The 27,500-nt window shown below is 53.1% G+C and overlaps 2 protein-coding genes across 3 annotated transcripts in view; both read right to left on the reverse strand.

The window, feature by feature from the left end:
- LOC142471193 (telomerase Cajal body protein 1-like) overlaps window positions 1–10,797 on the reverse strand; it is a 25,125-nt gene extending 14,328 nt beyond the window's left edge. The window contains exon 1 of the mRNA XM_075577980.1: window positions 10,656–10,797. Coding sequence (XP_075434095.1) covers window positions 10,656–10,797 — 142 coding nt within the window. The remainder of the gene's footprint in view (window positions 1–10,655) is intronic.
- Window positions 10,798–10,861: 64 nt separating this feature from the next.
- The window catches only part of LOC142470897 (protein phosphatase inhibitor 2-like), a 35,596-nt gene continuing 18,957 nt past the window's right edge, over window positions 10,862–27,500 (reverse strand). For both annotated transcript variants that reach the window (XM_075577704.1, XM_075577703.1), the window contains one exon: window positions 10,862–11,752. The gene's annotated coding sequence lies outside the window, so the exon portion shown is untranslated. The remainder of the gene's footprint in view (window positions 11,753–27,500) is intronic.

The following is a 27,500-nucleotide window of genomic DNA, read 5'->3' on the forward strand; positions in this document are numbered from 1 at the left end:
GGAGGAGAGAGAGGAACGGGAACATTACATCCCGGGCAACGCCGGGTCTCTCAGCTAGTATAATATAAAGGCCTTATGTCTGCATTACTCCAATCCTGTTAGCCTATTGGAAGTTGGGCCTTGAAGATGAAACATTACGGTCTGATCCGAGAACCTTTGGGTGTAATCCCACCGGGCTCAGGTAAAATCCATTCTTCCGGAACCCATATTTACAGAGCTAGTTTCTGATCTCTGCTCTCTCCTCACCCCCCCCCCCCCCCATTATACACGTCCGTCCTGGAAAAATCCCAGATTATAATCTTTCCGTTGTTTTATTATGGAAGAAAACGTTATACTTTTATTGGCATCCCAACAGAATTGTGGGATTATACCGGTGACGGGAGGGGGTAAATATGGCTGCCGTTAATAAAAGTTAAGCCTGCCTTTACCCCTACCTGTCAGTGATACCTTGGTGTTATTCTGGGCCCAGGCACACTGGCAGCAGGTAAGGAGATCCGTGTAGCATTAACTCGTCCCCTTTTAAAGCACACAAAGTGCTTCTATAAAAGTACTTTCACGTAGTTTGTGGTTGGAAATGTCTTGTGAGGAGAAGTACCCTAATTGAGAGGAAGTGGCTTTTTTTTATCAGGGGAAGGTAAAAAGGAATCCCCTTCCTAAGGCCGAGCTTTAGTGCTGGCGACGCGACCGGTGACGTCACCCATCCCGTCGCCTTTAGCGAAAGTTATCATTTGTTTTTGTTTTAATCGACGTCGCTGGCGACAAGGCTGGGGCTCTATATCGTCTTTCCTACACACCCAAGAAGCGGTCTCCTTTACGCGCAGGGGCTAAGCTCACTTCTCCGGTCAATGTCGGGGTATTAAAAAATCCCCCCATATAATGAACACGCGTCCCCCAAATGAAAGTGTGTTTCCGTGCTGAGGTTCAGCTGTTACAGGGGCTGCAAAGCAACGACAGCAAGGAGGGGAGAGGAGACAGAGAGAGACAGCAAGGAGAGGAGACAGGGAGAGAGGAGACAGAGAGACAGCAAGGAGGGGAGACAGGGAGAGAGGAGACAGAGAGACAGCAAGGAGGGGAGACAGGGAGAGAGACAGAGAGACAGCAAGGAGGAGACAGAGAGACAGCAAGGAGGGGAGAGGAGACAGAGAGACGGCAAGGAGAGGAGACAGGGAGAGAGGAGACAGAGAGACAGCAAGGAGGAGACAGAGTGACAGCAAGGAGAGGAGACAGGGAGAGAGGAGACAGAGAGACAGCAAGGAGGGGAGACAGGGAGAGAGGAGACAGAGACAGCAAGGAGACAGAGAGACAGCAAGGAGGGGAGAGGAGACAGAGAGACAGCAAGGAGGGGAGGAGACAGAGAGATGACAAGGAGGGGAGGAGACAGAGAGAGACAGCAAGGAGAGGAGACAGCAAGGAGGGGAGAGGAGACAGCAAGGAGGGGAGAGGAGACAGCAAGGAGGGGAGAGGAGACAGAGAGACGGCAAGGAGGGGAGGAGACAGAGAGAGACAGCAAGGAGAGGAGACAGCAAGGAGGGGAGAGGAGACAGCAAGGAGGGGAGAGGAGACAGCAAGGAGGGGAGAGGAGACAGAGAGACGGCAAGGAGGGGAGGAGACAGAGAGAGACAGCAAGGAGAGGAGACAGCAAGGAGGGGAGAGGAGACAGAGAGACAGCAAGGAGGAGACAGAGAGTGACAGCAAGGAGGGGAGAGGAGACAGAGAGACGGCAAGGAGAGGAGACAGGGAGAGAGGAGACAGAGAGACGGCAAGGAGGAGACAGAGAGTGACAGCAAGGAGGGGAGAGGAGACAGCAAGGAGGGGAGACAGATAGAGACAGCAAGGAGAGGAGACAGAGAGAGAGACAGCAAGGATGGGAGAGGAGACAGCAAGGAGGGGAGGAGACAGAGAGAGACAGCAAGGAGACAGAGAGAGACAGCAAGGAGGGGAGAGGAGACAGAGAGAGAGACAGCAAGGAGAGGAGACAGAGAGAGACAGCAAGGAGAGGAGACAGAGAGACAGCAAGGAGAGGAGACAGAGAGACAGCAAGGAGAGGAGACAGAGAGACAGCAAGGAGAGGAGACAGAGAGACAGCAAGGAGAGGAGACAGAGAGACAGCAAGGAGAGGAGACAGAGTGACATCAAGGAGGGGAGGAAACAGATGAATGATGAGGAGGAGGGAGTGCAAAGAGAGGGGAGGAGAGACAGCAAGGTGAGTAGGAGGAGGAAACGAGAGACAGCAATGAGAGAGGAGTAGGAGAGGGTGTAGTGTGCACAGAGAGGAGCAGACACAGTAAGGCAGGGAGTGCAGAGAGAGGGGAGGAGAGAGTGCAGAGAGGAGCAGGGTATGATGGAGGAGACAGTAAGGTGGGGACGAGAGGCTGAGAGACAGCTAGGCATTACAGGGAGGGGAGGAATCAGAGAGAGACAGCACGGAGGGGAGGAGACAGAGAGAGACAGCAAGGCATTACAGGGAGGAGAGAAAAGAGGGGAGGAATCAGAGAGAGACAGCAAGGAGGGAGGAGACAGAGAGAGACAGCAAGGAGGGGATGAGACAGAGAGAGACAGCAAGGAGGGGAGGAGACAGAGAGAGACAGCAAGGCATTACAGGGAGGAGAGAAAAGAGGGGAGGAATCAGAGAGAGACAGCAAGGAGGGGAGGAGACAGAGAGAGACAGCAAGGCATTACAGGGAGGAGAGAAAAGAGGGGAGGAATCAGAGAGAGACAGCAAGGAGGGGAGGAGACAGAGAGAGACAGCAAGGAGGGGAGGAGACAGAGAGAGCCAGCAAGGCATTACAGGGAGGAGAGAAAAGAGGGGAGGAATCAGAGAGAGACAGCAAGGAGGGGAGGAGACAGAGAGAGACAGCAAGGCATTACAGGGAGGATAGAAAAGAGGGGAGAAGACAGAGAGACAACAAGGAGGGGAGGAGACAGAGAGAGACAGCAAAGAGGAGAGGAGACAGAGAGAGAGACAGCACGGCATTACAGGGAGGAGACAGAGAGAGACAGCAAGGAGGGGAGGAGACAGAGAGAGACAGCAAGGAGGGGAGGAGACAGAGAGAGACAGCAAGGCATTACAGGGAGGAGAGAAAAGAGGGGAGAAGACAGAGAGACAACAAGGAGGGGAGGAGACAGAGAGAGACAGCAAAGAGGAGAGGAGACAGAGAGAGACAGCAAGGCATTACAGGGAGGAGAGAAAAGAGGGGTGAGACACAGGATCATACACCCATCAGCTGGGGGCAGGGGGGGAGGCAGGGGAGAGGGGGTAAGGGGCAGTGAGACACAGGATCATACACCCATCAGCTGGGGGCAGGGGGGGAGGCAGGGGAGAGGGGGTAAGGGGCAGTGAGACACAGGATCATACACCCATCAGCTGGGGGCAGGGGGGGAGGCAGGGGAGAGGGGGTAAGGGGCAGTGAGACACAGGATCATACACCCATCAGCAGTGTGGGGGGGGGGGGGGCAGGGGGAGAGGGGGTAAGGGGCAGTGAGACACAGGATCATACATCCATCAGCTGGGGGCAGGGGGGAGGCAGGGGAGAGGGGGTAAGGGGCAGTGAGACAGGATCATACACCCATCAGCTGGGGGCAGGGGGGGAGGCAGGGGAGGGGGTAAGGGACAGTGAGATACAGGATCATACACCCATCAGCTGGGGGCAGGGAGGGAGGCAGGGGAGAGGGGGTAAGGGGCAGTGAGACACAGGATCATAACACCCATCAGCTGGGGGCAGGGGGGGAGGCAGGGGAGAGGGGGTAAGGGGCAGTGAGACACAGGATCATACACCCATCAGCTGGGGGCAGGGGGGGAGGCAGGGGAGAGGGGGTAAGGGGCAGTGAGACACAGGATCATACACCCATCAGCTGGGGGCAGGGGGGGAGGCAGGGGAGAGGGGGTAAGGGGCAGTGAGACACAGGATCATACACCCATCAGCAGTGTGGGGGGGGGGCAGGGGGAGAGGGGGTAAGGGGCAGTGAGACACAGGATCATACATCCATCAGCTGGGGGCAGGGGGGAGGCAGGGGAGAGGGGGTAAGGGGCAGTGAGACAGGATCATACACCCATCAGCTGGGGGCAGGGGGGGAGGCAGGGGAGGGGGTAAGGGACAGTGAGATACAGGATCATACACCCATCAGCTGGGGGCAGGGAGGGAGGCAGGGGAGAGGGGGTAAGGGGCAGTGAGACACAGGATCATAACACCCATCAGCTGGGGGCAGGGGGGGAGGCAGGGGAGAGGGGGTAAGGGGCAGTGAGACACAGGATCATACACCCATCAGCTGGGGGCAGGGAGGGAGGCAGGGGAGAGGGGGTAAGGGGCAGTGAGACACAGGATCATACACCCATCAGCTGGGGGCAGGGGGGGAGGCAGGGGAGAGGGGGTAAGGGGCAGTGAGACACAGGATCATACACCCATCAGCTGGGGGCAGGGGGGGAGGCAGGGGAGGGGGTAAGGGGCAGTGAGACACAGGACCATACACCCATCAGCAGTGTGCAGGGGTGTGCAGGGGGGAGGGGGTAAGGGGCAGTGAGACACAGGACCATACACCCATCAGCAGTGGGCAGGGGGGGTGCAGGGGGGAGGGGGTAAGGGACAGTGAGACACAGGACCATACACCCATCAGCAGTGTGCAGGGGGGGTGCAGGGGGGAGGGGGTAAGGGACAGTGAGACACAGGACCATACACCCATCAGCAGGGGGCAGGGGGGGTGCAGGCGGGAGGGGGTAAGGGACAGTGAGACACAGGACCATACACCCATCAGCAGGGGGCAGGGGGGGTGCAGGGGGGAGAGGGGGTAAGGGGCAGTGAGACACAGGACCATACACCCATCAGGAGGGGGCAGGGGGGGTGCAGGGGGGAGAGCGGGTAAGGGGCAGTGAGACACAGGATCATACACCCATCAGCAGGGGGCAGGGGGGGTGCAGGGGGGAGAGGGGGTAAGGGACAGTGAGAGACAGGAATATACATCCATCAGCAGGGGGCAGGGGGAGGGGGGGAGGGGGGGTTGGAGGAGAGAGGCAGGGAGAAGCATTACAAAAAATGATAGTAATTGGTTATAAAACCCCAGATCAGCGTTAATCCCGCGTGTTTTAGTGTCCGCGGATTATCATTTTGAGTTCAAACGTTTCAAATAGTAAAATCCACAAAGTTAAATTTAACTTTACAATAAACACCCCCCCCTCCCGAACACCCCCCCCCCCGGAACACCCCCTCCCCCCCCGGAACACCCCCCCCCCTGGAACACCCCCTGGAACACCCCCCCATCATTATTTGTACGTATAAGTGGTTATGAGGGCGGTGGAATTTGCGCAGCCTCACAAACGTTTCCATATGTCCCCGAGAGGGCGCGGGAGGGCGTTTCCGTCGGCGTGACGTGGGGTGTCCTTCGCGTGCTCGGCTGCACTGGTGGAGGGGGGGGAAATGTCTGTTTCCAGTCCGGTACAAGCGGTCGCCGGAAGTATGGGGGACATTCGTAGTGGTGTTTCGCTGGGTTTGGGACACCCCTATGTAACGATTAGGCGAACCGAAGTCCCGAAGAATATGTTTTGTCAAAGATATTGTAAACCATCGTGGATATTTAACGCCAGGTTTGGAAGATTATTGAACAGTTCCCCCAAACATGTCACGTGGAGATCGCCTCTCCCCCGACCCCCTCTAATAGCGCGTCTGAGATCAGACGCATTGTTAGGAACCCCAACCCTCTCTAATAGCGCGTCTGAGATCAGATGCATTGTAAGGAACCCCAACCCTCTCTAATAGCGCGTCTGAGATCAGATGCATTGTAAGGAATCCCAACCCTCTCTAATAGCGCTTCTGAGATCAGATGCATTGTAAGGAACCCCAACCCTCTCTAATAGCGCGTCTGAGATCAGATACATTGTACGGAACCCCAACCCTCTCTAATAGCGCATCTGAGATCTGATGCATTGTACGGAACCCCAACCCTCTCTAATAGCGCGTCTGAGATCAGATACATTGTAAGGAACCCCAACCCTCTCTAATAGCGCATCTGAGATCAGATGCATTGTACGGAACCCCAACCCTCTCTAATAGCGCGTCTGAGATCTGATACATTGTAAGGAACCCCAACCCTCTCTAATAGCGCGTCTGAGATCAGATGCATTGTAAGGAACCCCAACCCTCTCTAATAGCGCGTCTGAAATCAGATGCATTGTAAGGAACCCCAACCCTCTCTAATAGCGCGTCTGAGATCAGATGCATTGTAAGGAACCCCAACCCTCTCTAATAGCGCGTCTGAGATCAGATGCATTGTAAGGAACCCCGATCCTTTAGCGACGCCTGCGGAACCCCTGTTCAAAACCACGGATATAGTATAAACATACACACACATATAAACATATATGTCACACGCGTGATGCTCTCACACCAGGTTTCCTCCCCCCTCTTCCTGTCTCACCGCAGTGACTGTGAGCATTGCATCCGGGGGGGGGGGGAGGGGGGGTGTTATATACACACCGTACGTATATACAGGACGCGTGATTAACCCCTTAATATGCCGCAGAACATCGCTCCCTTAACCCCGCCAGAACCGCAGAGCATCGCTCCCTTGTCCCCTCTCCCTGCCAGAGACCCGCAGAACGTCGCTCCCTTATCCCTTCTCCCTGCCAGAGACCTGCAGAGCATCACTCCCTTAGCCCCTCTCCCTGCCAGAGACCCGCAGAGCGTCGCTCCCTTATCCCCTCTCCCTGCCAGAGACCTGCAGAGCATCGCTCCCTTATCCCCTCTCCCTGCCAGAGACCCGCAGAGCGTCGCTCCCTTATCCCCTCTCCCTGCCAGAGTTCTGCAGAGCATCACTCCCTTAGCCCCTCTCCCTGCCAGAGACCCGCAGAGCGTCGCTCCCTTATCCCCTTTCCCTGCCAGAGACCCGCAGAGCGTCGCTCCCTTATCCCCCTCTCCCTGCCAGAGACCCGCAGAGCGTCGCTCCCTTATCCCCTCTCCCTGCCAGAGACCTGCAGAGCGTCGCTCCCTTATCCCCTCTCCCTGCCAGAGACCCGCAGAGCGTCGCTCCCTTATCCCCTCTCCCTGCCAGAGACCTGCAGAGCGTCGCTCCCTTATCCCCCTCTCCCTGCCAGAGACCCGCAGAGCGTCGCTCCCTTATCCCCTCTCCCTGCCAGAGACCCGCAGAGTGTCGCTCCCTTATCCCCTCTCCCTGCCAGAGACCCGCAGAGCGTCGCTCCCTTATCCCCTCTCCCTGCCAGAGACCTGCAGAGCGTCGCTCCCTTATCCCCCTCTCCCTGCCAGAGACCTGCAGAGCGTCACTCCCTTATCCCCTCTCCCTGCCAGAGCTCCGCAGAGCGTTGCTCCCTTATCCCCTCTCCCTGCCAGAGATCCGCAGAGCGTCGCTCCCTTATCCCCTCTCCCTGCCAGAGACCCGCAGAGCATCGCTCCCTTATCCCCTCTCCCTGCCAGAGACTGCAGAGCGTCGCTCCCTTATCCCCTCTCCCTGCCAGACCCGCAGAGCGTCGCTCCCTCATCCTCTCTCCCTGCCAGTGACCCGCAGAGCGTCGCTCCCTCATCCCCTCTCCCTGCCAGAGACCCGCAGAGCGTCGCTCCCTTATCCCCTCTCCCTGCCAGAGACCCGCAGAGCGTCGCTCCCTTATCCCCTCTCCCTGCCAGAGAGCCGCAGAGCATCGCTCCCTTATCCCATCTCCCTGCCAGGGACCCGCAGAGCGTCGCTTCCTTATCCCCTCTCCCAGCCAGAGACCCGCAGAGCGTCGCTCACTTATCCCCTCTCCCTGCCAGAGATCCGCAGAGCGTCGCTCCCTTATCCCCTCTCCCTGCCAGGGACCCGCAGAGCGTCGCTCCCTTATCCCCCCTCCCTGCCAGAGACCTGCAGAGCGTTGCGCCCTGAACCCCCGAGCTGTCTCACCTCGTACGTGGGGAGTCTGTGAGACATTCCTCGAAGTCCAGAGTTACTGTCATCTCGAACCCAGTCTTAGGACAGACCGAGAAAGAGACAGCTTAGGACAGACCGAGAGAGAGTGCAGGGGTCCGAGAGAGAGCGTGCAGGGGTCCGAGAGAGACTCAGGAGAGGAGAGCGCTCTGCCCCTCCAATACTGAGAGAGCGCAGAGATCCGTTACAGAAAGGGACAGTCTGGAACTGAGACAGTGCAGAGGAAGGAAGAGACACACCCCTCACCCATAGGAAGGAAGGAGAGAGACACCCACCTGGGGGAGGAGAGAGGTGAAGAGACAGCCTCAGACAGGAGAGAGGAGAGACAGGGTCAGAGGAATGAGAGAGCGCCTCAGAGAGGAGAGAGCGCCTCAGGGTGAGAGAGACACCATCAGAAAGGAGAGAGCGCCTCAGGGTGAGAGAGACACCATCAGAAAGGAGAGAGCGCCTCAGGGTGAGAGAGACACCATCAGAAAGGAGAGAGCGCCTCAGGGTGAGAGAGACACCATCAGAAAGGAGAGAGCGCCTCAGGGTGAGAGAGACACCATCAGAAAGGAGAGGGCGCCTCAGGGTGAGAGAGACACCATCAGAAAGGAGAGAGCGCCTCAGGGTGAGAGAGACACCATTAGAAAGGAGAGAGCGCCTCAGGGTGATGAGAGAGACACCATCAGAAAGGAGAGAGCGCCTCAGAATGATGAGACAGCCTCAGAGAGAAGAGAGACAGCGTAGAAAGCACAGAGTCCCTGAGTCAGAGAGAGAGACTCAGAGAGCACAAAGACAGTCTCTGAGTGACAGAGAGACAGCCTTGGAGAGAGTGAGAGAGACAGCCACAGAGACGAAGCAGAGAGCGAGGGAGAAAAACAGCCTCAGAAACATGAAAGACAGCCTTGGAAATAGAATGAGAGACAGCCTCGGAGCGAAAGAGACGGGCTCGGAGCGAAAGAGACGGGCTCGGAGCGAAAGAGACGGGCTCGGAGCGAAAGAGACGGGCTCGGAGCGAAAGAGACAGCCTCGGAGCGAAAGACTGCATAAGAGAGACAGCCTCAAAGAGAGAGAAAGCATCAGAGATAGATAAAGAAAGAAAATCAGACTCAAATAGAGAGAGATAGAAAGAGAGACAGACTCAAATAGAGAGAGATAGAAAGAGAGACAGACTCAAATAGAGAGAGACAGAAAGAGAGACAGACTCAAATAGAGAGAGATAGAAAGAAAGAGAGACAGACTCAAATAGAGAGAGAAAGAAAGAGAGACAGACTCAAATAGAGAGAGATAGAAAGAAAGAGAGACAGACTCAAATAGAGAGAGATAGAAAGAAAGAGAGACAGACTCAAATAGAGAGAGATAGAAAGAGAGACAGCCTCAAATAGAGAGAGATACTGTAGAAAGAAAGAGAGACAGCCTCAAATAGAGAGAGATACTGTAGAAAGAAAGAGAGACAGACTCAAATAGAGAGAGAAAGAAAGAGAGACAGACTCAAATAGAGAGAGAAAGAAAGAGAGACAGACTCAAATAGAGAGAGAAAGAAAGAGAGACAGACTCAAATAGAGAGAGAAAGAAAGAGAGACAGACTCAAATAGAGAGAGATAGAAAGAGAGACAGACTCAAATAGAGAGAGATAGAAAGAAAGAGAGACTCAAATAGAGAGAGAAAGAAAGAGAGACAGACTCAAATAGAGAGAGATAGAAAGAGAGACAGACTCAAATAGAGAGAGATAGAAAGAGAGACAGACTCAAATAGAGAGAGAGAAAGAAAGAAAGACAGACTCAAATAGAGAGAGAAAGAAAGAGAGACAGACTCAAATAGAGAGAGAGAAAGAAAGAAAGACAGACTCAAATAGAGAGAGAAAGAAAGAGAGACAGACTCAAATAGAGAGAGATAGAAAGAAAGAGAGACAGACTCAAATAGAGAGAGATAGAAAGAGAGACAGACTCAAATAGAGAGAGAGAAAGAAAGAAAGACAGACTCAAATAGAGAGAGAAAGAAAGAGAGACAGACTCAAATAGAGAGAGATAGAAAGAAAGAGAGACAGACTCAAATAGAGAGAGAGAGACAGACTCAAATAGAGAGAGATAGAAAGAGAGACAGACTCAAATAGAGAGAGATAGAAAGAGAGACAGACTCAAATAGAGAGAGATAGAAAGAGAGACAGACTCAAATAGAGAGAGAGAGAGAAAGAAAGAGAGACAGACTCAAATAGAGAGAGAGAGACAGACTCAAATAGAGAGAGAGAAAGAAAGAGAGACAGACTCAAATAGAGAGAGAGAGAGAGAGAGAAAGAAAGAGAGACTCAAATAGAGCGAGAGAAAGAGAAAGAAAGAGAGACAGACTCAAATAGAGAGAGAGAAAGAAAGAGAGACTCAAATAGAGAGAGAGAAAGAGAGACTCAAATAGAGAGAGAGAAAGAAAGAGAGACTCAAATAGAGAGAGAGAAAGAGAGACAGACTCAAATAGAGAGAGAGAAAGAAAGTGAGACTCAAATAGAGAGAGAGAGAAAGAAAGAAAGAGAGACTCAAATAGAGAGAGAGAAAGATAGCATCAGAGATAGATAAAGAGAGACTCGGAGAGATTAAGACCGCCTCAGAGAGATGAGATTGTGAGGAGGAAGAAAGACCGTCTCAGAAAGAGAGCGACAGCCTGGAAAACAGAGAGGCAGTTCCTAGGGGGGAATGAGACAGCCCCTCTGGAAGCCACGACAGCGTGAGGTATCCGACTGTCTCTCAGACACGCAGCCTGTTACATGATTGTGACATCACCGTGCGTAAACTCTGATGTCATCGCGCTGCTAATCTCTGATGTCATCGCGCTGCTAATCTCTGATGTCATCGCACTGCTAATCTCTGATGTCATCGCGCTGCTAATCTCTGATGTCATCGCGCTGCTAATCTCTGATGTCATCGAGCTGACCTCACAACCCCTCCCACACACCACCAGCCAATCAGGGCTCACTAGGCATCGTATGGAAGGCTTATCACAAAGACTGTTTAATGAAGCTTCACGGAGGCGCTCTCTCCTCGTTGCATGTCTCTCCTCGTTGGCTGTCTCTCCTCGTTGGATGTCTCTCCCCGTTGCATGTCTCTCCCCGTTGCATGTCTCTCCCCGTTGGATGTCTCTCCCCGTTGGATGTCTCTCCCCGTTGGATGTCTCTCCCCGTTGGATGTCTCTCCCCGTTGGATGTCTCTCCCCGTTGCATGTCTCTCCCCGTTGGATGTCTCTCCCCGTTGGATGTCTCTCCCCGTTGGATGTCTCTCCCCGTTGGATGCCTCTCCCCGTTGGATGCCTCTCCCCGTTGGATGCCTCTCCCCGTTGGATGTCTCTCCTCGTTGGATGTCTCTCCCCCGTTGGATGTCTCTCCCCCGTTGCATGTCTCTCCCGTTGGATGTCTCTCCCCGTTGGATGTCTCTACCCGTTGGATGTCTCTACCCGTTGGATGTCTCTACCCGTTGGATGTCTCTCCCCGTTGGATGCCTCTCCCCGTTGGGTGTCTCTCCCCGTTGGGTGTCTCTCCCCGTTGGATGTCTCCCCTGTTGCATGTCTCTCCCCGTTGGATGTCTCTGCTCGTTGGATGTCTCTCCCCGTTGGATGTCTCTCCTTGTTGGATGTCTCTCCTCGTTGCATGTCTCTCCTCGTTGCATGTCTCTCCTCGTTGGATGTCTCTCCCCGTTGGATGTCTCTCCCCGTTGGATGTCTCTCCCCGTTGGATGTCTCTCCCCTTGGATGTCTCTCCCTGTTGGATGTCTCTCCCCGTTGGATGTCTCTCCCCGTTGGATGTCTCTCCCGTTGGATGTCTCTCCCTTTCACTGGGTGTCGCTCTCTCTCCCTCTGTCTTTTCTCCTATGAGTGGTGTCTTCCCCTTCAATCAGAGAGAGAGAGAGATCAGGACTACAGGGCCCAGAATGCATTGCAAATCCAGAACCAGAGAGCGACCAGGACTACAGGGCCCATAATGCATTGCAAATCCAGAACCAGGGAGCAACCAGGACTACAGGGCCCAGAATGCATTGCAAATCCAGAACCAGGGAGCGACCAGGACTACAGGGACCAGAATGCATTGCAATTCCAGTACCAGAGAGCGACCAGGACTACAGGGACCAGAATGCATTGCAATTCCAGAACCAGAGAGCGACCAGGACTACAGGGCCCAGAATGCATTGCAAATCCAGAACCAGAGAGCGACCAGGACTACAGGGACCAGAATGCATTGCAAATCCAGAACCAGAGAGCAAGATTAGGACTACAGGGCCCAGAATGCATTGCAAATCCAGAACCAGAGAGCGACAAGGACTACAGGGACCAGAATGCATTGCAAATCCAGAACCAGAGAGCGACCACGACTACAGGGCCCAGAATGCATTGCAAATCCAGAACCAGGGAGCAACCAGGACTACAGGTACCAGAATGCATTGCAAATCCAGAGCCAGAGAGCGACCAGGACTACAGGGCCCAGAATGCATTGCAAATCCAGAACCAGGGAGCAACCAGGACTACAGGGCCCAGAATGCATTGCAAATCCAGAACCAGGGAGCGACCAGGACTACAGGGACCAGAATGCATTGCAAATCCAGAACCAGAGAGCGACCAGGACTACAGGGCCCAGAATGCATTGCAAATCCAGAACCAGAGAGCGACCAGGACTACAGGGCCCAGAATGCATTGCAAATCCAGAACCAGGGAACAACCAGGACTACAGGGCCCAGAATGCATTGCAAATCCAGAACCAGAGAGCAAGATCAGGACTACAGGGCCCAGAATGCATTGCAAATCCAGAACCAGTGAGCATGATCAGGACTACGGGGCCCAGAATGCATTGCAAATCCAGAACCAGGGAGCAACCAGGACTACAGGGACCAGAATGCATTGCAAATCCAGAACCAGGGAGCAACCAGGACTACAGGGCCCAGAATGCATTGCAAATCCAGAACCAGAGAGCATGATCAGGACTACAGGGCCCAGAATGCATTGCAAATCCAGAACCAGAGAGCGACCAGGACTACAGGGCCCAGAATGCATTGCAAATCCAGAACCAGGGAACAACCAGGACTACAGGGCCAAGAATGCATTGCAAATCCAGAACCAGAGAGCAAGATCAGGACTACAGGGCCCAGAATGCATTGCAAATCCAGAACCAGTGAGCATGATCAGGACTACGGGGCCCAGAATGCATTGCAAATCCAGAACCAGGGAGCAACCAGGACTACAGGGACCAGAATGCATTGCAAATCCAGAACCAGGGAGCAACCAGGACTACAGGGACCAGAATGCATTGCAAATCCAGAGCCAGAGAGCGACCAGGACTACAGGGACCAGAATGCATTGCAAATCCAGAACCAGAGAGCGACCAGGACTACAGGGCCCAGAATGCATTGCAAATCCAGAACCAGGGAGCAACCAGGACTACAGGGCCCAGAATGCATTGCAAATCCAGAACCAGAGAGCAAGATCAGGACTACAGGGACCAGAATGCATTGCAAATCCAGAACCAGAGAGCGACCAGGACTACAGGGCCCAGAATGCATTGCAAATCCAGAACCAGGGAGCAACCAGGACTACAGGGCCCAGAATGCATTGCAAATCCAGAACCAGAGAGCAAGATCAGGACTACAGGTACCAGAATGCATTGCAAATCCAGAGCCAGAGAGTGACCAGGACTACAGGGCCCAGAATGCATTGCAAATCCAGAACCAGAGAGCGACCAGGAGTACAGGGCCCAGAATGCATTGCAAATCCAGAACCAGAGAGCAAGATTAGGACTACAGGTACCAGAATGCATTGCAAATCCAGAGCCAGAGAGCGACCAGGACTACAGGGCCCAGAATGCATTGCAAATCCAGAGCCAGAGAGCGACCAGGACTACAGGGCCCAGAATGCATTGCAAATCCAGAGCCAGAGAGCGACCAGGACTACAGGGCCCAGAATGCATTGCAAATCCAGAACCAGGGAGCAACCAGGACTACAGGGCCCAGAATGCATTGCAAATCCAGAACCAGGGAGCGACCAGGACTACAGGGACCAGAATGCATTGCAAATCCAGAACCAGAGAGCGACCAGGACTACAGGGCCCAGAATGCATTGCAAATCCAGAGCCAGAGAGCGACCAGGACTACAGGGCCCAGAATGCATTGCAAATCCAGAACCAGGGAACAACCAGGACTACAGGGCCCAGAATGCATTGCAAATCAAGAACCAGAGAGCAAGATCAGGACTACAGGGCCCAGAATGCATTGCAAATCCAGAACCAGTGAGCATGATCAGGACTACGGGGCCCAGAATGCATTGCAAATCCAGAACCAGGGAGCAACCAGGACTACAGGGACCAGAATGCATTGCAAATCCAGAACCAGGGAGCAACCAGGACTACAGGGACCAGAATGCATTGCAAATCCAGAACCAGAGAGCGACCAGGACTACAGGGCCCAGAATGCATTGCAAATCCAGAACCAGAGAGCGACCAGGACTACAGGGCCCAGAATGCATTGCAAATCCAGAACCAGGGAGCAACCAGGACTACAGGGCCCAGAATGCATTGCAAATCCAGAACCAGAGAGCAAGATCAGGACTACAGGGACCAGAATGCATTGCAAATCCAGAACCAGAGAGCGACCAGGACTACAGGGCCCAGAATGCATTGCAAATCCAGAACCAGGGAGCAACCAGGACTACAGGGCCCAGAATGCATTGCAAATCCAGAACCAGAGAGCAAGATCAGGACTACAGGTACCAGAATGCATTGCAAATCCAGAGCCAGAGAGCGACCAGGACTACAGGGCCCAGAATGCATTGCAAATCCAGAACCAGAGAGCGACCAGGAGTACAGGTACCAGAATGCATTGCAAATCCAGAACCAGAGAGCAAGATTAGGACTACAGGTACCAGAATGCATTGCAAATCCAGAACCAGAGAGCAAGATTAGGACTACAGGTACCAGAATGCATTGCAAATCCAGAACCAGAGAGCGACCAGGACTACAGGGCCCAGAATGCATTGCAAATCCAGAACCAGAGAGCGACCAGGACAACAGGGCCCAGAATGCATTGCAAATCCAGAACCAGGGAGCAACCAGGACTACAGGGCCCAGAATGCATTGCAAATCCAGAACCAGAGAGCAAGATCAGGACTACAGGGCCCAGAATGCATTGCAAATCCAGAACCAGAGAGCAAGATCAGGACTACGGGGCCCAGAATGCATTGCAAATCCAGAACCAGCGAGCAACCAGGACTACAGGGCCCAGAATGCATTGCAAATCCAGAACCAGGGAGCGACCAGGACTACAGGGACCAGAATGCATTGCAAATCCAGAACCAGAGAGCAAGATTAGGACTACAGGTACCAGAATGCATTGCAAATCCAGAGCCAGAGAGCGACCAGGACTACAGGGCCCAGAATGCATTGCAAATCCAGAACCAGAGAGCGACCAGGACAACAGGGCCCAGAATGCATTGCAAATCCAGAACCAGGGAGCAACCAGGACTACAGGGCCCAGAATGCATTGCAAATCCAGAACCAGAGAGCAAGATCAGGACTACAGGGCCCAGAATGCATTGCAAATCCAGAACCAGAGAGCAAGATCAGGACTACGGGGCCCAGAATGCATTGCAAATCCAGAACCAGCGAGCAACCAGGACTACAGGGGCCAGAATGCATTGCAAATCCAGAACCAGGGAGCGACCAGGACTACAGGGCCCAGAATGCATTGCAAATCCAGAACCAGAGAGCAAGATCAGGACTACAGGGCCCAGAATGCATTGCAAATCCAGAACCAGAGAGCAAGATCAGGACTACAGGGCCCAGAATGCATTGCAAATCCAGAACCAGGGAGCAACCAGGACTACAGGTACCAGAATGCATTGCAAATCCAGAACCAGGGAGCAACCAGGACTACAGGGCCCAGAATGCATTGCAAATCCAGAACCAGGGAGCAACCAGGACTACAGGGCCCAGAATGCATTGCAAATCCAGAACCAGGGAGCAACCAGGACTACAGGGCCCAGAATGCATTGCAAATCCAGAACCAGGGAGCAACCAGGACTACAGGGCCCAGAATGCAGTGCAAATCCAGAACCAGAGAGCGACCAGGACTACAGGGCCCAGAATGCATTGCAAATCCAGAACCAGAGAGCAAGATTAGGACTACAGAGCCCAGAATGCATTGCAAATCCAGAGCCAGAGAGCGATCAGGACTACAGAGCCCAGAATGCATTGCAAATCCAGAACCAGAGAGCAAGATCAGGACTACAGAGCCCAGAATGCATTGCAAATCCAGAACCAGAGAGCAAGATCAGGACTACGGGGCCCAGAATGCATTGGAAATCCAGAACCAGGGAGCAACCAGGACTACAGGGCCCAGAATGCATTGCAAATCCAGAGCCAGAGAGCGACCAGGACTACAGGGCCCAGAATGCATTGCAAATCCAGAACCAGGGAGCAACCAGGACTACAGGGCCCAGAATGCATTGCAAATCCAGAACCAGGGAGCGACCAGGACTACAGGGACCAGAATGCATTGCAAATCCAGAACCAGAGAGCGACCAGGACTACAGGGCCCAGAATGCATTGCAAATCCAGAGCCAGAGAGCGACCAGGACTACAGGGCCCAGAATGCATTGCAAATCCAGAACCAGGGAACAACCAGGACTACAGGGCCCAGAATGCATTGCAAATCAAGAACCAGAGAGCAAGATCAGGACTACAGGGCCCAGAATGCATTGCAAATCCAGAACCAGTGAGCATGATCAGGACTACGGGGCCCAGAATGCATTGCAAATCCAGAACCAGGGAGCAACCAGGACTACAGGGACCAGAATGCATTGCAAATCCAGAACCAGGGAGCAACCAGGACTACAGGGACCAGAATGCATTGCAAATCCAGAACCAGAGAGCGACCAGGACTACAGGGCCCAGAATGCATTGCAAATCCAGAACCAGAGAGCGACCAGGACTACAGGGCCCAGAATGCATTGCAAATCCAGAACCAGGGAGCAACCAGGACTACAGGGCCCAGAATGCATTGCAAATCCAGAACCAGAGAGCAAGATCAGGACTACAGGGACCAGAATGCATTGCAAATCCAGAACCAGAGAGCGACCAGGACTACAGGGCCCAGAATGCATTGCAAATCCAGAACCAGGGAGCAACCAGGACTACAGGGCCCAGAATGCATTGCAAATCCAGAACCAGAGAGCAAGATCAGGACTACAGGTACCAGAATGCATTGCAAATCCAGAGCCAGAGAGCGACCAGGACTACAGGGCCCAGAATGCATTGCAAATCCAGAACCAGAGAGCGACCAGGAGTACAGGTACCAGAATGCATTGCAAATCCAGAACCAGAGAGCAAGATTAGGACTACAGGTACCAGAATGCATTGCAAATCCAGAACCAGAGAGCAAGATTAGGACTACAGGTACCAGAATGCATTGCAAATCCAGAACCAGAGAGCGACCAGGACTACAGGGCCCAGAATGCATTGCAAATCCAGAACCAGAGAGCGACCAGGACAACAGGGCCCAGAATGCATTGCAAATCCAGAACCAGGGAGCAACCAGGACTACAGGGCCCAGAATGCATTGCAAATCCAGAACCAGAGAGCAAGATCAGGACTACAGGGCCCAGAATGCATTGCAAATCCAGAACCAGAGAGCAAGATCAGGACTACGGGGCCCAGAATGCATTGCAAATCCAGAACCAGCGAGCAACCAGGACTACAGGGCCCAGAATGCATTGCAAATCCAGAACCAGGGAGCGACCAGGACTACAGGGACCAGAATGCATTGCAAATCCAGAACCAGAGAGCAAGATTAGGACTACAGGTACCAGAATGCATTGCAAATCCAGAGCCAGAGAGCGACCAGGACTACAGGGCCCAGAATGCATTGCAAATCCAGAACCAGAGAGCGACCAGGACAACAGGGCCCAGAATGCATTGCAAATCCAGAACCAGGGAGCAACCAGGACTACAGGGCCCAGAATGCATTGCAAATCCAGAACCAGAGAGCAAGATCAGGACTACAGGGCCCAGAATGCATTGCAAATCCAGAACCAGAGAGCAAGATCAGGACTACGGGGCCCAGAATGCATTGCAAATCCAGAACCAGCGAGCAACCAGGACTACAGGGGCCAGAATGCATTGCAAATCCAGAACCAGGGAGCGACCAGGACTACAGGGCCCAGAATGCATTGCAAATCCAGAACCAGAGAGCAAGATCAGGACTACAGGGCCCAGAATGCATTGCAAATCCAGAACCAGAGAGCAAGATCAGGACTACAGGGCCCAGAATGCATTGCAAATCCAGAACCAGGGAGCAACCAGGACTACAGGTACCAGAATGCATTGCAAATCCAGAACCAGGGAGAAACCAGGACTACAGGGCCCAGAATGCATTGCAAATCCAGAACCAGGGAGCAACCAGGACTACAGGGCCCAGAATGCATTGCAAATCCAGAACCAGGGAGCAACCAGGACTACAGGGCCCAGAATGCATTGCAAATCCAGAACCAGGGAGCAACCAGGACTACAGGGCCCAGAATGCAGTGCAAATCCAGAACCAGAGAGCGACCAGGACTACAGGGCCCAGAATGCATTGCAAATCCAGAACCAGAGAGCAAGATTAGGACTACAGAGCCCAGAATGCATTGCAAATCCAGAGCCAGAGAGCGATCAGGACTACAGAGCCCAGAATGCATTGCAAATCCAGAACCAGAGAGCAAGATCAGGACTACAGAGCCCAGAATGCATTGCAAATCCAGAACCAGAGAGCAAGATCAGGACTACGGGGCCCAGAATGCATTGGAAATCCAGAACCAGGGAGCAACCAGGACTACAGGGCCCATAATGCATTGCAAATCCAGAACCAGAGAGCGACCAGGAGTACAGGGCCCAGAATGCATTGCAAATCCAGAACCAGAGAGAGACCAGAACTACAGGGCCCAGAATGCATTGCAAATCCAGAACCAGGGAGCAACCAGGACTACAGGGCCCAGAATGCATTACAAATCCAGAACCAGAGAGCAAGATCAGGACTACAGAGCCCAGAATGCATTGCAAATCCAGAACCAGAGAGCAAGATCAGGACTACGGGGCCCAGAATGCATTGCAAATCCAGAACCAGAGAGCAAGATTAGGACTACGGGGCCCAGAATGCATTGCAAATCCAGAACCAGGGAGCAACCAGGACTACAGGGCCCATAATGCATTGCAAATCCAGAACCAGAGAGCGACCAGGAGTACAGGGCCCAGAATGCATTGCAAATCCAGAACCAGAGAGCAAGATCAGGACTACGGGCCCAGAATGCATTGCAAATCCAGAACCAGGGAGCAACCAGGACTACAGGGCCCAGAATGCATTGCAAATCCAGAACCAGGGAGCAACCAGGACTACAGGGCCCATAATGCATTGCAAATCCAGAACCAGAGAGCGACCAGGAGTACAGGGCCCAGAATGCATTGCAAATCCAGAACCAGAGAGCGACCAGGAGTACAGGGCCCAGAATGCATTGCAAATCCAGAACCAGAGAGCGACCAGGACTACAGGGCCCAGAATGCATTGCAAATCCAGAACCAGAGAGCAAGATCAGGACTACAAGGCCCAGAATGCATTGCAAATCCAGAACCAGAGAGCAAGATCAGGACTACAGGGCCCAGAATGCATTGCAAAACCAGAACCAGAGAGCAAGATCAGGACTACAGGGCCCAGAATGCATTGCAAATCCAGAACCAGAGAGCGACCAGGACTACAGGGCCCAGAATGCATTGCAAATCCAGAACCAGGGAGCAACCAGGACTACAGGTACCAGAATGCATTGCAAATCCAGAACCAGAGAGCAACCAGGACTACAGGGCCCAGAATGCATTGCAAATCCAGAGCCAGAGAGCGACCAGAACTACAGGGCCCAGAATGCATTGCAAATCCAGAACCAGGGAGCAACCAGGACTACAGGGCCCAGAATGCATTGCAAATCCAGAACCAGGGAGCAACCAGGACTACAGGGCCCAGAATGCATTGCAAATCCAGAACCAGGGAGCGACCAGGACTACAGGGACCAGAATGCATTGCAAATCCAGAACCAGAGAGCGACCAGGACTACAGGGCCCAGAATGCATTGCAAATCCAGAACCAGAGAGCAACCAGGACTACAGGGCCCAGAATGCATTGCAAATCCAGAACCAGAGAGCGACCAGGACTACAGGGCCCATAATGCATTGCAAATCCAGAACCAGAGAGCGACCAGGACTACAGGGCCCAGAATGCATTGCAAATCCAGAACCAGGGAACAACCAGGACTACAGGGCCCAGAATGCATTGCAAATCCAGAACCATAGAGCAAGATCAGGACTACAGGGCCCATAATGCATTGCAAATCCAGAACCAGAGAGCGACCAGGACTACAGGGCCCAGAATGCATTGCAAATCCAGAACCAGGGAACAACCAGGACTACAGAGCCCAGAATGCATTGCAAATCCAGAACCAGTGAGCATGATCAGGACTACGGGGCCCAGAATGCATTGCAAATCCAGAACCAGGGAGCAACCAGGACTACAGGGACCAGAATGCATTGCAAATCCAGAACCAGGGAGCAACCAGGACTACAGGGACCAGAATGCATTGCAAATCCAGAACCAGAGAGCAAGATTAGGACTACAGGGCCCATAATGCATTGCAAATCCAGAACCAGAGAGCAAGATCAGGACTACAGGGCCCAGAATGCATTGCAAATCCAGAACCAGAGAGCAAGATCAGGACTACGGGGCCCAGAATGCATTGCAAATCCAGAACCAGAGAGCAACCAGGACTACAGGGCCCATAATGCATTGCAAATCCAGAACCAGAGAGCGACCAGGAGTACAGGGCCCAGAATGCATTGCAAATCCAGAACCAGAGAGCGACCAGGACTACAGGGCCCAGAATGCATTGCAAATCCAGAACCAGGGAGCAACCAGGATTACAGGTACCAGAATGCATTGCAAATCCAGAGCCAGAGAGCGACCAGGATTACAGGGCCCAGAATGCATTGCAAATCCAGAACCAGAGAGAGACCAGGACTACAGGGCCCAGAATGCATTGCAAATCCAGAACCAGGGAGCAACCAGGACTACAGGGCCCAGAATGCATTGCAAATCCAGAACCAGGGAGCAACCAGGACTACAGGGCCCAGAATGCATTGCAAATCCAGAACCAAAGAGCAAGATCAGGACTACAGGGCCCAGAATGCATTGCAAATCCAGAACCAGAGAGCAAGATCAGGACTACGGGGCCCAGAATGCATTGCAAATCCAGAACCAGAGAGCAAGATCAGGACTACAGGGCCCAGAATGCATTGCAAATCCAGAACCAGAGAGCAAGATCAGGACTACGGGGCCCAGAATGCATTGCAAATCCAGAACCAGAGAGCAACCAGGACTACAGGGCCCATAATGCATTGCAAATCCAGAACCAGAGAGCGACCAGGAGTACAGGGCCCAGAATGCATTGCAAATCCAGAACCAGAGAGCGACCAGGACTACAGGGCCCAGAATGCATTGCAAATCCAGAACCAGGGAGCAACCAGGATTACAGGTACCAGAATGCATTGCAAATCCAGAGCCAGAGAGCGACCAGGATTACAGGGCCCAGAATGCATTGCAAATCCAGAACCAGAGAGAGACCAGGACTACAGGGCCCAGAATGCATTGCAAATCCAGAACCAGGAAGCAACCAGGACTACAGGGCCCAGAATGCAGTGCAAATCCAGAACCAGGGAGCAACCAGGACTACAGGGACCAGAATGCATTGCAAATCCAGAACCAGAGAGCAAGATTAGGACTACAGGTACCAGAATGCATTGCAAATCCAGAGCCAGAGAGCGATCAGGACTACAGGGCCCAGAATGCATTGCAAATCCAGAACCAGAGAGAGACCAGGACTACAGGGCCCAGAATGCATTGCAAATCCAGAACCAGGAAGCAACCAGGACTACAGGGCCCAGAATGCAGTGCAAATCCAGAACCAGGGAGCAACCAGGACTACAGGGACCAGAATGCATTGCAAATCCAGAACCAGAGAGCAAGATTAGGACTACAGGTACCAGAATGCATTGCAAATCCAGAGCCAGAGAGCGATCAGGACTACAGGGCCCAGAATGCATTGCAAATCCAGAACCAGAGAGAGACCAGAACTACAGGGCCCAGAATGCATTGCAAATCCAGAACCAGGGAGCAACCAGGACTACAGGGCCCAGAATGCATTGCAAATCCAGAACCAGAGAGCGACCAGGACTACAGGGCCCAGAATGCATTGCAAATCCAGAACCAGAGAGCAAGATCAGGACTACAAGGCCCAGAATGCATTGCAAATCCAGAACCAGAGAGCAAGATCAGGACTACAGGGCCCAGAATGCATTGCAAATCCAGAACCAGAGAGCAAGATCAGGACTACAGGGCCCAGAATGCATTGCAAATCCAGAACCAGAGAGCGACCAGGAGTACAGGGCCCAGAATGCATTGCAAATCCAGAACCAGAGAGCGACCAGGACTACAGGGCCCAGAATGCATTGCAAATCCAGAACCAGAGAGCGACCAGGACTACAGGGCCCAGAATGCATTGCAAATCCAGAACCAGAGAGCGACCAGGACTACAGGGCCCAGAATGCATTGCAAATCCAGAACCAGAGAGAGACCAGAACTACAGGTACCAGAATGCATTGCAAATCCAGAACCAGAGAGCGACCAGGACTACAGGGCCCAGAATGCATTGCAAAACCAGAACCAGAGAGCAAGATCAGGACTACGGGGCCCAGAATGCATTGCAAATCCAGAACCAGGGAGCAACCAGGACTACAGGGCCCATAATGCATTGCAAATCCAGAACCAGGGAGCGACCAGGACTACAGGGCCCAGAATGCATTGCAAATCCAGAACCAGAGAGCAAGATCAGGACTACAGGGCCCAGAATGCATTGCAAATCCAGAACCAGAGAGCAAGATCAGGACTACAGGGCCCAGAATGCATTGCAAATCCAGAACCAGGGAGCAACCAGGACTACAGGTACCAGAATGCATTGCAAATCCAGAACCAGGGAGCAACCAGGACTACAGGGCCCAGAATGCATTGCAAATCCAGAACCAGGGAGCAACCAGGACTACAGGGCCCAGAATGCATTGCAAATCCAGAACCAGGGAGCAACCAGGACTACATGGCCCAGAATGCATTGCAAATCCAGAACCAGGGAGCAACCAGGACTACAGGGCCCAGAATGCAGTGCAAATCCAGAACCAGAGAGCGACCAGGACTACAGGGCCCAGAATGCATTGCAAATCCAGAACCAGAGAGCAAGATTAGGACTACAGAGCCCAGAATGCATTGCAAATCCAGAGCCAGAGAGCGATCAGGACTACAGAGCCCAGAATGCATTGCAAATCCAGAACCAGAGAGCGACCAGGAGTACAGGGCCCAGAATGCATTGCAAATCCAGAACCAGAGAGAGACCAGAACTACAGGGCCCAGAATGCATTGCAAATCCAGAACCAGGGAGCAACCAGGACTACAGGGCCCAGAATGCATTACAAATCCAGAACCAGAGAGCAAGATCAGGACTACAGAGCCCAGAATGCATTGCAAATCCAGAACCAGAGAGCAAGATCAGGACTACGGGGCCCAGAATGCATTGCAAATCCAGAACCAGAGAGCAAGATTAGGACTACGGGGCCCAGAATGCATTGCAAATCCAGAACCAGGGAGCAACCAGGACTACAGGGCCCATAATGCATTGCAAATCCAGAACCAGAGAGCGACCAGGAGTACAGGGCCCAGAATGCATTGCAAATCCAGAACCAGAGAGCAAGATCAGGACTACGGGCCCAGAATGCATTGCAAATCCAGAACCAGGGAGCAACCAGGACTACAGGGCCCAGAATGCATTGCAAATCCAGAACCAGGGAGCAACCAGGACTACAGGGCCCATAATGCATTGCAAATCCAGAACCAGAGAGCGACCAGGAGTACAGGGCCCAGAATGCATTGCAAATCCAGAACCAGAGAGCGACCAGGAGTACAGGGCCCAGAATGCATTGCAAATCCAGAACCAGAGAGCGACCAGGACTACAGGGCCCAGAATGCATTGCAAATCCAGAACCAGAGAGCAAGATCAGGACTACAAGGCCCAGAATGCATTGCAAATCCAGAACCAGAGAGCAAGATCAGGACTACAGGGCCCAGAATGCATTGCAAAACCAGAACCAGAGAGCAAGATCAGGACTACAGGGCCCAGAATGCATTGCAAATCCAGAACCAGAGAGCGACCAGGACTACAGGGCCCAGAATGCATTGCAAATCCAGAACCAGGGAGCAACCAGGACTACAGGTACCAGAATGCATTGCAAATCCAGAACCAGAGAGCAACCAGGACTACAGGGCCCAGAATGCATTGCAAATCCAGAGCCAGAGAGCGACCAGGACTACAGGGCCCAGAATGCATTGCAAATCCAGAACCAGGGAGCAACCAGGACTACAGGGCCCAGAATGCATTGCAAATCCAGAACCAGGGAGCAACCAGGACTACAGGGCCCAGAATGCATTGCAAATCCAGAACCAGGGAGCGACCAGGACTACAGGGACCAGAATGCATTGCAAATCCAGAACCAGAGAGCGACCAGGACTACAGGGCCCAGAATGCATTGCAAATCCAGAACCAGAGAGCAACCAGGACTACAGGGCCCAGAATGCATTGCAAATCCAGAACCAGAGAGCGACCAGGACTACAGGGCCCATAATGCATTGCAAATCCAGAACCAGAGAGCGACCAGGACTACAGGGCCCAGAATGCATTGCAAATCCAGAACCAGGGAACAACCAGGACTACAGGGCCCAGAATGCATTGCAAATCCAGAACCAGAGAGCAAGATCAGGACTACAGGGCCCATAATGCATTGCAAATCCAGAACCAGAGAGCGACCAGGACTACAGGGCCCAGAATGCATTGCAAATCCAGAACCAGGGAACAACCAGGACTACAGAGCCCAGAATGCATTGCAAATCCAGAACCAGTGAGCATGATCAGGACTACGGGGCCCAGAATGCATTGCAAATCCAGAACCAGGGAGCAACCAGGACTACAGGGACCAGAATGCATTGCAAATCCAGAACCAGGGAGCAACCAGGACTACAGGGACCAGAATGCATTGCAAATCCAGAACCAGAGAGCAAGATTAGGACTACAGGGCCCATAATGCATTGCAAATCCAGAACCAGAGAGCAAGATCAGGACTACAGGGCCCAGAATGCATTGCAAATCCAGAACCAGAGAGCAAGATCAGGACTACGGGGCCCAGAATGCATTGCAAATCCAGAACCAGAGAGCAACCAGGACTACAGGGCCCATAATGCATTGCAAATCCAGAACCAGAGAGCGACCAGGAGTACAGGGCCCAGAATGCATTGCAAATCCAGAACCAGAGAGCGACCAGGACTACAGGGCCCAGAATGCATTGCAAATCCAGAACCAGGGAGCAACCAGGATTACAGGTACCAGAATGCATTGCAAATCCAGAGCCAGAGAGCGACCAGGATTACAGGGCCCAGAATCCATTGCAAATCCAGAACCAGAGAGAGACCAGGACTACAGGGCCCAGAATGCATTGCAAATCCAGAACCAGGGAGCAACCAGGACTACAGGGCCCAGAATGCATTGCAAATCCAGAACCAGGGAGCAACCAGGACTACAGGGCCCAGAATGCATTGCAAATCCAGAACCAGAGAGCAAGATCAGGACTACAGGGCCCAGAATGCATTGCAAATCCAGAACCAGAGAGCAAGATCAGGACTACGGGGCCCAGAATGCATTGCAAATCCAGAACCAGAGAGCAAGATCAGGACTACAGGGCCCAGAATGCATTGCAAATCCAGAACCAGAGAGCAAGATCAGGACTACGGGGCCCAGAATGCATTGCAAATCCAGAACCAGAGAGCAACCAGGACTACAGGGCCCATAATGCATTGCAAATCCAGAACCAGAGAGCGACCAGGAGTACAGGGCCCAGAATGCATTGCAAATCCAGAACCAGAGAGCGACCAGGACTACAGGGCCCAGAATGCATTGCAAATCCAGAACCAGGGAGCAACCAGGATTACAGGTACCAGAATGCATTGCAAATCCAGAGCCAGAGAGCGACCAGGATTACAGGGCCCAGAATGCATTGCAAATCCAGAACCAGAGAGAGACCAGGACTACAGGGCCCAGAATGCATTGCAAATCCAGAACCAGGGAGCAACCAGGACTACAGGGCCCAGAATGCATTGCAAATCCAGAACCAGGAAGCAACCAGGACTACAGGGCCCAGAATGCAGTGCAAATCCAGAACCAGGGAGCAACCAGGACTACAGGGACCAGAATGCATTGCAAATCCAGAACCAGAGAGCAAGATTAGGACTACAGGTACCAGAATGCATTGCAAATCCAGAGCCAGAGAGCGATCAGGACTACAGGGCCCAGAATGCATTGCAAATCCAGAACCAGAGAGAGACCAGAACTACAGGGCCCAGAATGCATTGCAAATCCAGAACCAGGGAGCAACCAGGACTACAGGGCCCAGAATGCATTGCAAATCCAGAACCAGAGAGCGACCAGGACTACAGGGCCCAGAATGCATTGCAAATCCAGAACCAGAGAGCAAGATCAGGACTACAAGGCCCAGAATGCATTGCAAATCCAGAACCAGAGAGCAAGATCAGGACTACAGGGCCCAGAATGCATTGCAAATCCAGAACCAGAGAGCAAGATCAGGACTACAGGGCCCAGAATGCATTGCAAATCCAGAACCAGAGAGCGACCAGGAGTACAGGGCCCAGAATGCATTGCAAATCTAGAACCAGAGAGCGACCAGGACTACAGGGCCCAGAATGCATTGCAAATCCAGAACCAGAGAGCGACCAGGACTACAGGGCCCAGAATGCATTGCAAATCCAGAACCAGAGAGCGACCAGGACTACAGGGCCCAGAATGCATTGCAAATCCAGAACCAGAGAGAGACCAGAACTACAGGTACCAGAATGCATTGCAAATCCAGAACCAGAGAGCGACCAGGACTACAGGGCCCAGAATGCATTGCAAAACCAGAACCAGAGAGCAAGATCAGGACTACGGGGCCCAGAATGCATTGCAAATCCAGAACCAGGGAGCAACCAGGACTACAGGGCCCATAATGCATTGCAAATCCAGAACCAGAGAGCGACCAGGAGTACAGGGCCCAGAATGCATTGCAAATCCAGAACCAGAGAGCGACCAGGACTACAGGGCCCAGAATGCATTGCAAATCCAGAACCAGAGAGCAAGATCAGGACTACAGGGCCCAGAATGCATTGCAAATCCAGAACCAGGGAGCAAGATTAGGACTACAGAGCCCAGAATGCATTGCAAATCCAGAACCAGAGAGCAACCAGGACTACAGGGCCCAGAATGCATTGCAAATCCAGAGCCAGAGAGCGACCAGGACTACAGGGCCCAGAATGCATTGCAAATCCAGAACCAGAGAGCGACCAGGAGTACAGGGCCCAGAATGCATTGCAAATCCAGAACCAGAGAGCGACCAGGAGTACAGGGCCCAGAATGCATTGCAAAACCAGAACCAGAGAGCA

This window comes from Ascaphus truei, chromosome 20 (assembly GCF_040206685.1).
Source record: "Ascaphus truei isolate aAscTru1 chromosome 20, aAscTru1.hap1, whole genome shotgun sequence".
NCBI classification, from domain to species: Eukaryota; Metazoa; Chordata; class Amphibia; order Anura; family Ascaphidae; genus Ascaphus; species Ascaphus truei.